We start from the raw sequence: 11865 nt of genomic DNA, 5'->3' as shown, positions 1-11865 counted from the left end.
CTCTCACCCTCTCCCTCTGCCCTTCCCTCCCTCTCTCTCTCTCTCACCCTCTCCCTCTGCCCTTCCCTCACTCACACACTGTCTCTCTCTGTCACTCTCTGTCCAAAAAAGCTATAGCTACAATCATTTGTTAATGGATACGCAGTATTAAACATATAAATTATGACGTCAAAAATATAAAATATGGTGGGAAGGAATGGAAGGACAGAATCTTTGCACACAAAGTGAAGTTGTCATCACCTTAAAACAGACTGTGACATTTCTAAGATGCTTTGTGTAAACCTCAGCATAATCACACAGACCTGCGGTTGTGTGCACCTCAGACAGGAGGGTCTAAGCACATGGCGCTGGGAACCCCCCCAACACAGAGGAAGACAACAAGAGAGGAAGAAAAGGACCACAAAACAGCTGGAAACCAGTAAGATGGCATTCGTAAGGTTGTAACCTATCAATAATTATTTTAATGGTAAATGGATTAAATTCTCCAATCAAAAATATAAATTGTCAGAATAAATTTTAAAAACCCAAGACACAACTGCTTGCTGCCGATAAGAGACTCCCTTCAGCTTTAAGGACACACGTAAACCCAAGGTGAAGGGATGGAAAAAGATACTCTATGAAAATGGAAACCCAGCAGCTCTGTCAGACAGAACACTCTTGCAGCCAAACGGCATACCAAGAAACAAAGAAGGTCATCGTGGGATAATGACGGAGTCGATTCTGTAAGAGGATATAACAATTTTAAATATGTGTGCGTGCAACACTGGAGAACTATCTGAATATAACCTGAATTAACAAATACGAACGGACCTGGAGGGACAAATAGACAACAGTACAATAATAGTAGGGGATGTTAATACCCCACTTTTAACTACGGATAGGTCATCCAGACAGAAAATCAACAAGGAAACATTGGACTTGAACTATACCTTGGGCCAAATGTACCCCACAGAATTCACAGGTGAATTCTACCAAACATTTAGAAGAGAATTATTAATACCAGTCATTCTCAAATTCTCCAAAAAATGGAAGAGGAGGAGACACTCTGAAACTCATTTTACAAGCCCACCATTACCCTGATCCCAAGGCCAGATAAGGATGGTGCCACAAAAGAAAACTGTAGGCCAAAGTCCCTCATGAACACACATGCAAAAATTATCTGTAAAATACTCACATATTGAGTTCAACCACCCGTTGAAAGAATCGTACGCCATGATCAAGTGGGATTTATCTTTGGATGCAAGGATGGTTCAACATCTGCAAAACAATAAATGTGATACACTTACTGCAGTAATAGAATGAAGGCTAAAAATCATTCTGTCATCTCAATAGAGGCAGGAAAAGCATTTGACAAAATTCAGTGTCCTTTCATGATAAATACTTTCAAAAAGGGGGTATGGAAGGAATGTGCCTCAACAGAGTAAAGGCCCCATATCACAAGCACACAGCTAACATCAGACTCAGTGGAGAAAGGTTGAGAGCTTTCCCTCTAAGAGCAGGAACAAGACAAATTAACTCAAAATGGATGAAAGACTCAAACATAAGACCTGAAACCACGAAAGTCCTAGAAGAAAACATGAAAAACGCTCCTTGACATTGGTCTTGGCAATGAATTTTTTGGATACTGCACCAAAAGTCCAAGAGACAAAAGCAGAAATCAACAGATGGGATTATGTCAAACTAAAAAGTGGTTGTACAACAAAAGAAACAACAGTGTGAAAAGCCAACCTATGGAAAGAGAGAAAGTATTTGCAGATCAGCTCTGTGGAAAGAGGTAAATATCTAAAATATATAAGGAATTCATACAATCAATAGCAAAAAATAAAAATCGTATCTTAAAATACACAAAGGACACGAATAGACATTTTCTATTCTTTTTCTGTATTTCTATAACCAAAGAAGACATACAAACGGCCAACAGGTATGTATGAAGGATCACAAATCATCAGGGAAATACAAGTCAGAACGGCACTGAGATACCACCTTACACCTGTCAGAATGGCTAGTATCTGAACGACAAGAAATAATAGGTGTTGGTGAAGATGTGGAGAAAAGGGAACCTTCTTGTGCTGTTGGTAGGAATGTAAATTGGTGCAGCTGGTATGGAAAACAGCAGGGGTCCCCTTAAAAAAATTAAGACTAGGACTATCATGTGATCCACCAGTCTCACTTCTGTGTATTTATCTGAAGGAAATGAAATCACCATCTAATAGAGATATCTACCCTTTCATGGTTACTGCAGTCATTACGTACGATTGCCAAGATCTAGAAACAACCTAAATACCAAGCAGTGGATGAATGGATAAAGATGATGTGACATGGGGTGTCTGTGTGTACGTGTTTTAAAATTCAGACAACCACATGGGATATATCAACCATAAAGAAAAGAATGGAATCTTCCACTTGCAACAACACGGATGGACCTCGAGGACATTATGCTAGTGATAAGCCAAACAGAGAAAGAGAAACACTGTGTGCTCTCACTTACATGTAGAATTTAAAAGCCAAACTCACAGAAACAGATTTTGGTTGTCAGGGACTGAGGGGTAGAGGAGGTGAGAAGAGGTTGGTCACAGAACATAAGAGGAATCAATCCTGGGGGTCTGTGTTTGGCCTGGCGCCTGCAGGCTACACGACCGTGCTGTCCACGTGGAAGCTGCTGAGAGAGTAGATCTTCCGTGCTGTCTCCATGACAACAACAGTGGTAATTTTGTCAGGTGAAGGATGTGCCAACTAACCTTACTCTGGAAAACGTCTTGCAACACTGCACACCTCAGTCATCAGATCGTACATGTTAGAAGCGCACTGCGGACAAGATGGGGACTCGGACCATTTCTTTAAGACGACGGGGTGAAAGGGAACCAAACCAAGAGCTGCACAATGTTACAGAGAGAAGATGCTAACGGGAGCAAATCCATGTGTGACCGCGTGACCCTGCACTGAACACAAAAGCCCTTTGATCCCGCAGCTCTCTGCCCTGCACGCGGCACAGATACACGCTGTCAGCAATGCGCGTTCCAGAACGGCACGCGATGGCAAAAATCAGGAAACCCCCCCGTGGTCTCTGAGCAGGAGCCTGGTTAAATCAGTCGTAGTGATTTATAGGAGGCACGCAATGAACTCTTCTAAAAGCAACTATTAGCACGTGCTGACGTGGGACTATATCCACAACACGTGCTTAAGAAGAACCAAAACGGAATGTGCAAAACATATGCTCCTAGCTTTTCTACTTCCAAAAATGTATGTATTCTCTCTCTGTACTAGTACATAGACTTTTCTGGAAAGATTCAGGAGAAACGACCAAACGTGGCCATCTCCATAGATGAGGATTTGGAGTTGGCAGAGAGAGACTTACCTTGTTGATGTATTTAGGATTTGTCAAAGGGATATCTTTGTAGCACCTCACAATTCAAATTAAAACCAAAATAACATACGTGAATATATTGTTCACAACTTTTCAAATGAGAATCTAAAAATAATGCATAGCATGATTGAGACGGAAGTGTAATCAGTGTGTCATTTAGAGACGGGCCATGGGATCCGTGCTCTCAGGTCGATGTCCCGGGTTCCCCACTCCTGACCCACCACTTCCCTCCCCACAAGGGGCCTGTGATGGTTCTGCCCACAGGACGCAGCAGGACTTACGTGCACCAGACTCCAAGCCCCAGAGGAAAGGCTTTCGCTGGGGACGGTTTTGATCTCTTTACTACTGCTTTGCTTTTTTATTTTTTATGTTTATTTTAGAGAGAGAGAGAGGGAGACACAGAATCCGAAGCAGGCTCCAGGCTCTGAGCTGTCAGCACAGAGCCGGACACAGGGCTTGAACCCCCAGTCATGACCTGAACTGAAGTCGGACGCTCAAAGAACTGAGCCACCCAGGCACCCCATTCCTGTTTTTCTTAATGGTGGTTAATACGCATAACCTAAATTTTGCCATTTTAACCTTTTTTTAAGTGTAATGTTAAGCACATTCGCTGTGTTTGTGACTCTCCATAATTTTCATCTTCCCAGACTGACACTCTGTCCTCACTGGGTCCTGGCCACCGTTACTCCACTCTCTGTCTCTGTGCCTCGGAGCCCTCTGGGCGCCTCGGGGGGCTGCTTTCACGCAATATTTGCACTTTAGTGACTTGACCGGCTTATTTTACTGAGAAAAATGTCCTCAGGGTCCATCCATGTTGTAACATGTTCGAGAATTCCCCTCCCTTCCAAGGCCCAGTGACTGTCTGCCATATGAATATCAACATGTTGTTTATCCGGTCCTGTGGCGGCCGCAGGGTGCCTGGGGTGGCTCCCACCATGAACACGGGAGCCCACGATCCTGGGGTTAACGGGGTGCCGTGTCTGCCTTGCCTGCAGGCCCAGACCCACGGGAAGTGGCCGGTGAAGTGGTACGCCCCGGAGTGCATCAACTACTACAAGTTCTCCAGCAAGAGCGACGTCTGGAGCTTCGGGGTGCTGATGTGGGAGGCCTTCTCCTACGGGCAGAAGCCATATCGGGTGAGCCCTGCGGCCCCATTGAGCCTTCACAACAGATAAGCCACATGCTGCTGTTATGGGGCCCATTCTGAAAATCAGAGAGTCTGGGCTCCTTTCTGAGTCCTTCACGATCTTCTAGACAGTGAGCCGTTAACAGGACTTCAGTTTGTTCTGAGTTGAAAAAGCCACGTTTGACGTTAACTGAACAGTGTGTGCTTTTTCATGCACAACGCAGACCCAAAGCGACATTAACTAGAGTTGAAGTAGAAACGACGGCTCTTTCCACCATTACGTTTGCAGTCCAGTTAAATATTTTAGATTATGTTTCAGTCAGAATGGATACACCTCAAGAAGGGCCCACGTGCTGGCATACAGCGTGATGAATTTTCACAGATGGGGTGTGCCTGGGAAATGGCGCCCAGACAATGACACAGAACAGACCCCCCCCTCCCGGTCCCTCTTGCACCTACAAGCTGTCCCTGGGGACCACCCCATCTGACTTCCAGGCCCTGGGTCAGGCGCTCCTGCCTTTGTACTTTGTCTAAGTCAAGTTGTGCAGCGTGTACTTGTCTTTCGGGAGCGGGGGTGGGACTCACCTGCTGTTCCGTTGTGCCGGACCCTACGGCTCAGGAGCACGTTTCCCCTTACCTGCGTGTTTCAGGGCATGAAGGGAAGTGAGGTGTCGGCCATGCTGGAGAAAGGAGAGAGAATGGGGTGCCCCGCAGGGTGTCCAAGGGAGATGTACGAGCTGATGAAGCTGTGCTGGACGTATGAGTGAGTACCCGCATGATCCACGGTCTGTGCAAATGTCCTGGGGCAGACGGGGAGGCACTGGAAGGATGCGCTCCTCTCCTTTCCATGAGCCAGGGACGTGCTCCCTTCTGAACAGAGCGGGGTGGGGGGCCTGCTTCCTGGACCATGTACTCGTATCCACCATTCTAAAGAGTAAGTTCAGGCAATTACTGTAATCCAGGGGGTCAGCATGTAAATGTAGATACTGACAGCTGGGGGTGAGGGTAGCCACCGTGGAAGGCTGTCACTGGGGGTCTGGGCTGGTGCCGTGTATGACTTCGGGCCACAGTGGACGGCAGGGGGCTCAGTAGGGGGAATGTCGTACTGGCCTGACTCCTGACCCCCTTTCATAGTGAGGCTGGACCAGGGGTGTTGCCCAGGTCGCAGGCCGATTGGCTGAGGGAGCCCTTTCCCAGAAGCGACTCAGACTTTGCAAAGTGGCCTTTGAGTCTGCCTGGTGTGTCCTGAGTCCTGCCTGGGGGACGGCAGGTGACGCTGTAGGCAGCTCAGCAGGAAGAGAAGTGCCTCACACCTGACCATCAGGGAAGTGGCCCTGGACCTTGCCCGGACGGGCAGCCTGCGAGGGCGTCGTGGGGAAACCTCGAGCCGTGGACCCTGTGCCTGTGGCCCCGGCGTGCGCCTGGGAGCCCTGTGGCCCAGGGATGACGCGGGGCTGTGGCCCAGAGGGGCTCACACACTCGCCACGGCCTCACCGGCTCAGGCTCAGGTCCGCCCGCAGGTACGCAGGCTGACGTGGCAGGGGCGCCTGGGGGCGGAGGGCTATCCCAGGTGCTTTCACATCCACCTGGGGCTCCCCGACCGCCCGGGGAGCAGTGCCCACCACGTGGGGGGTGGAAGCACAGTGCCGTCGCTTCCTACAAGCGATGCAGGGTCAGCCCCAGCGGGAGAGAGCGCGTGTGCGCGTGTGCAGGGAAAGGGCCTCTGGCGTGGGGGGAAGCCCCCCGGGACAGCGTGGGCTTGTCCTGGCTCCTGGCAGGCAGGTGGGGTGCACCCTGCTGGGTGGCGCAGACCCCACAGGCCGTGAGGACTCCTGGACGCTGACCCCCAGGTTGGAAACAAGCTCACCGTGGCTTTCCTCCACGCGCAAGTCCCAGCCTCTGGCCTTAGCGACCTCTCCTTCCCAGGGGCGCTGGGTCCGGGGACCCCCAGCCGCAGTCCGAGGCCTCGGGCCAGGCCCAGCCCCGGGAGGACACTTACTAGAAAGGAACATTTACCGGATGCCCCCCCACCCCCACCCCCTGCCCGGGCCTTCCTGCGGAAGCTTTCACTTCCTCGGGGAAGAATCCCTTTTAAATCATCATGAGACAAATGTAAAAGCCTCAATCAAATTAAGATCAGCAATCGGGGTGACAGTTAAAGTCAGCGCTGGGGCATTTACTGCTCATGCGGACTTGGTTATTCTGTCCCGGTGAGGACCGGAGGGGTGGGCAGGGGGGAGGCAGCTGCCCAGCGGGGTGAGCATGGAGGGCAGGGCGCTCGGCTCCCGGGACTCGGGCATCAGGGGCAGGTGACGCTCTGTCCCCCTGGACACGGCCCCCCCCGCGCCGTCACCGCCAGCACGGTCCGCGGAGGGAGGACGCGCAGGGGAACGGCCGTCTGCATACTCACCGGAGCCGCGACAGCGGAGCACTGTTCCGTGGGGGGCGCCATCGCCAGCGTCGGGCTCACCTGGAGGTTGTGGGGGGGGTGAGTGAGGCCGACACGCGGGGAGCCTTTCCCGTCACTCCGATCCCGCGTGCTCTCTGGCGGGACCGTGTCGGGTTCCAGTATGGGCCGGGTGACGGGAGGTGACCACGCTCAGCCGAACTTAGGACGACTCCTCATCGTCTTTGGTTGGCTTTCCAACAAGGCTGTATTTCTGCAGGTTGGAGGGTTTCTAGCAGTGGCCTGAATGGGGGGGGCGGGGGGCCGATGCTGAGACTCGGTCTGGATGTCAGCAGCTGGATGCCGCACCACTGGGCGGAAAAGCACCGTTCTGGGCACTGCCCGGGGTCCCAGGGAGCCTCCTGCCCGCGGCAGCTGGAGTCTGCTCACCGGGCCCCACCCCCACGGGCTCCACGCCATGTCCTGGAGTGACTTTCCGGGGTGGGGGACAGGCCTGAATAGGCAGACAGCCCCCCCCCCCCCAGCCCTCCCGCTTTGCAGAGGGGCCAGGGCGCTCAGAGCAGTACCTGCAGAGGCCACGCTGGGGCCGGGGTGCGCTGTGGAAGCCGGGGAGGAGACACGGGGGGCGGGGCTGGGGCTTCAGCGGGCGGGTTTTACAGACTCCAGGCAGGTCCTGCACTTAGGACGCCCTCGTGAATCGGGAGAAGTTGGGGCTCTTCACCCCGAAAAACGGGGCATCGGCCTAATGGCGAAAAGTCTGGGAAGTTTAGGGTTTCTGAGGCAGGGAACGATCTAGATGGAGCGCCAAGTGCTGCTTAAGGATCAGCAAACATGAGCAACAGGGCGGCACTGCCTGGACCATCCTTGTGCTTGGCTCCCGGCTCTGCTCAGGGCCAAGTCCATTCCCTCTGAGAGCCGCCTCCCCAAGCATCCCTCCTCTGAGCACCCTGTTCCCTGAGAGCCCCTCCCGAGAGCACACAAATGACAGTTGCAACACGGACGCTTCACCCAGTTTAACCTCAAGCTCTGTTTCCCTTACTGGGCAAACTTACCCGCTGGCCTTATCGCCAAAAATCTTGCAATAGAAGCAAAATCACTTCCACACCGCGATAGATTCTCAAGAGTTTCAAGAAATACTTGCTTCCGGTCAATCCTGTCATATTAGAGAAAGCAGAGGAGTCTACAGGTTTGTTCAGGGGTTACAAATGGTTAGAAACTCTTGCCCATCATTTACGGAGATCGTTACCCACCCTCAACAGCGACAGAGAAGTTCACCTCGCTGTGTCGACATTTGTAACCGTCAAGGCCCGCGTCTTTGGCTTTGACTTTAATAGGAACCCATATCATAGCGCATTTCCGGAAAGCCCAGAGCCCTCTGACGGGGGTGGGGGGAGAGTTTAAATTGTGTCCATGTATTTTTAGCAAGATGATGAGTCCAACTTGATATACGTCTTCCTCTCATTGACCCACTAAGTATTTTTAGGCACGTCCCGTTTGGGTGGATCCCAAGTCTCTGAACTGGGGGCGGAAGGTCTCGGCTCCCGGTGCAGGATGTCTCCAACTTTAGGGTGGACACAAGCCACCTGGGGATCCTGTCGAACACAGGTCGGGTCCTGCAGGTCAGGTGGGCCTGATTATATGCCACCAGGGGCTTCTGGTCCCCGGGGTGCAGGAAGCAGGGACGTGTAGGCTCTGGAGGAGCCACCAGGGGGCGCAGCCACCGCCATGCCACCTGCCGGAGGAGCTTTGGTCACGGCGCGTGGACGGACAGTAATGCACATCTTCCCTTTCCAGGGTGGAGAGCAGGCCCGGGTTTGCAGCGGTGGAGCTGCGTCTACGCAATTATTACTACGACGTGGTCAACTAACGGCCCCCCGCCCCGTGGCCGCCTTGGGAGCAGACGTGGCAAAGCCAGCCCAGTGCGTGGATCTCGAGAGCGTCCACCCATGTCTGCTGCCAGGAGAGCCGGCCTCGCGTGGAGCGTGCCCGTGACTGTTGTCCCCAGAGCCTGTCCCCTGCACCCGCCACAGAGCAGCCCCTCCCGGAAGAGCCTGGGCAGACAGACAGACAGGATCGGGGGTCCGTGGATGGACTCCTCTGTGTGTCTTGTCTGCAGGGCGTGTTTTCGTGGCAGGTTACGTTCGGGTGTGTTTCCGCGCCTGAGCATCTCGCAGCCTGCACGCGCCCGTGTGCCCTGCTCCGCGGCCGGGGCCGGCCTTGCCGTCGGCCGGGAGGGAAGGGGCGTCGAGGGGGCCGGCTGCCTCGAGACACTGGCTCCGACGGGCCGAAAGCCGGAGGGAGCCCAGCCGCTGAAAAGCTGCCCTGGCGATGAAAGTGCTCTGAGGCTTAAAAACAACTCTAAGCAAGTAGCCAGGAAAGGGGGACAAAGAGTGTCTCCATGTGTTCTGACACAGAAGACTCACGTCCGCGTGAAAAACAGGGCTCCTGGCGGGACCTGGCTTGGCTTCCTTTCCCCCACACCCCCTCCCAAGGCTGTGCGTACAGGGTACGAGTAACACCCGTGGAGGCGGTGGCGTCTGTCACCTCAGGCCTGAGCGAGGACAGAGGGCAGCCTGCGGCGGGTCACCGTGTCCTGGGTGCGGTCCAGGCTCCCCTCCCCTAGAGAGCGGTGTGGCCCGAATTCCCCACACAGTAGGGGGAAGGCTGGTGGCCGAGGCCACCTAAACATGAGTCTCCTAAGGATGGATTAATTCCTAACAAAGCCACTGGCCCTGACCCTCCCCACAGGCATGCCTGGTGTGACTTCGGGCTGACGGTGCGAGGCAGGAATTGTTTGCTCGGCCCCTCGTCTTAGGGAACACACGAGCCATTGGCCCACAGACACCAGTAAGGTTAGAATTACCCAGCATCCTCGGGGCAGCCGAGACCCACGGCCTCGGGCCGCCTGCGGTTATTCCTGAGACGTTTTAAAGGTGTGTCCAGCCTGTGGACGGGAGAGTCGTCTCTCCTCGTAAGAGGGGAGCCTAGCGTGGCGAGAGGCAGCCGTCAGCACCCCTGCTCTGCCGGGAGGAGACACGAGTCACCCATGGAACGGTGGTAAGAAGCTCCCAGAACCCATCACGCTTTTTTGGAATCACGCTACTTGGCGGTTTGATCATTTTGTTAAAAAGGGTCCCTGTGTGCTGGGCAGATACTCGGAAACAGTGGCCACAGAGTCCCCGAAATTAAAAAGATGAGTGGAATCTCTGTGCTCGGCCGTGCGTAGAGTTTGTGTGGTAACTGCAAGGGTCGGATAAGGCTGGGTGACATCCGGGCAAGAGGCTGTCGCTGAGCGGCGAGTACCCTTCTGACGCCAGCACGCGTCTCAGCGGGGCCGCGGGCCCGCACGTGGGAGGCCTGGGCCTGGTTTTCACACGCACGCCGCCCTGCCGATGGCCGGTCCTCACGCCCAGTGCCTTTACCTGGTGGCAGAAGCGCGTCAGGGACAGAGGGCACGCAGCCCGCTCTGGCCAGAACCAGCTGTGTGCTGGCGCCACGGACACTGCGCTCCCGCCAGCGGGATGAGGGCTCCCGAACAGAAACGTAGCCCTTTCTGTGCTGAAGACGATGACTTGCTTCTCCTCCGAGCGTGTCCCCGCACGGGCTGTCGCCAGCCTTGGGGCGACGGTACATCGCCCCTGCCCTGTGGCCGCCGCCCCGCCTGGACTGCACGCGCGCAGGGGACCGCCGGGCCCTGTCCCGCAGAGCACGCGCAGCCGCTCAGTGGGTTCCCGTCCTCCGTCCCAGAACTGCTTTCTGTCACTGGACTTTGTTAACTGTAGGTTTTTTAAATAAAAGTTTTAAATTAGTTTTGTGATTCTTTTCATGGATGTTCTTGGAATGCGGTAGGTTGCACTCTCAAATAAACCGTGTTAAACAGCGATTATGGGTTTTTTTGTTTAAACGTGAAGCCCCCAGCTGAGTCCTGGAGGGAGGGATGCACGCAGAGGCCTCGGACGGGTCCCTGAGTTTCTGGGGCGCAGAGGCCTGTCAAGGGGGCCAGGGCCGGCCGTGACCTGTGTTCGTGGGGTCCCACACGGCGAGGGCCTGACGCTCAGGAAAGGGGGGTGTGACCCTAGAAGCCCCGGCAGGCGCCAAAGCAGCGCTGGGGCCTGGGGCTCCCCCTTCTCTGTGAAGTCGCTTACGGAGCACGCGGGAGCCCCATCCCCGCCTGTTGTAAAGCAGTTGCACACTCGCATACTCCCCCGCCATGCTTACACACCGCTCACAGGTACATGTACACACCACGCACACGTGCATATCACGTACACCCCTACACACTGCTCACATGTACACATCACACACACATGCACACCACGTACACGCCTACACACTGCTCACGTGCACACACGCACACACCACACATGCACACCACATACACGCCTGCACACACCACACATGCACACCACATACACGCCTACACACTGCTCACAGGTACATGTACACACCACACACACGTGCATATCACGTACACCCCTACACACTGCTCATGTGCTCACACGCACACACCACACATGCACACCATGTACACGCCTACACTGCCGTGTGCACACACCACACATGCGCGCCACGTACACAGACGCTGCCGTGTGCACACGCACAGACACCGCGTATACGCCTACAGCGCCACGTGCGCGCGTGCGCACACATCCTGCACCGTGCTCCACGTGACCCTTCGAGGCCAGCGAGGGGCAGCCGTCCTGCCTCGGCACATGCTGGCGGTCCCCACGGGGCTCCTGCACCTGTGAGTCTGTGCGCGCAGCCGGCACTCTCCCCAGCGGAAGCGCTTAGACAGCACGGCCCGCCCTCCCCGCGTCGGGGTCCCGGTGCCCGTCAGCCCGCTCAGGCTTTGAGGACTTTGCAACAAGACCTTTTCACACGTTCCTACCAGCTCAGCACTCTCTCGACTCCCTTGACCACAGAGCCACTACTGTGCTCAGTGTCTGTCAGCAAGATGGTGCTGGCGTC

The 11865-nt window shown here is 54.6% G+C and overlaps 1 protein-coding gene across 4 annotated transcripts in view; it reads left to right on the top strand.

Annotated features, from left to right (window-relative positions):
• The window catches only part of SYK (spleen associated tyrosine kinase), a 115917-nt gene extending 105210 nt beyond the window's left edge, over positions 1–10707 (top strand). For 3 of the 4 annotated variants that reach the window (XM_039241479.1, XM_039241481.1, XM_039241478.1), the window contains 3 exons: positions 4360–4500; positions 5141–5253; positions 8692–8781. In XM_039241479.1, the coding sequence (XP_039097410.1) occupies positions 4360–4500; positions 5141–5253; positions 8692–8764 (327 nt within the window). In that variant the 3' untranslated portion in view covers positions 8765–8781. Of the gene's footprint in view, positions 1–4359; positions 4501–5140; positions 5254–8691 lie in introns of all 4 variants that reach the window. The other variant, XM_039241480.1, reaches the window with a different exon arrangement.
• The last annotated feature ends 1158 nt before the right edge of the window (positions 10708–11865 follow it).

This window comes from Hyaena hyaena, unplaced genomic scaffold (genome assembly GCF_003009895.1).
Source record: "Hyaena hyaena isolate Hyena2069 unplaced genomic scaffold, ASM300989v1 scaffold_194, whole genome shotgun sequence".
NCBI lineage: Eukaryota > Metazoa > Chordata > Mammalia > Carnivora > Hyaenidae > Hyaena > Hyaena hyaena.
This window is presented reverse-complemented; position numbering and strand designations above follow the sequence as displayed.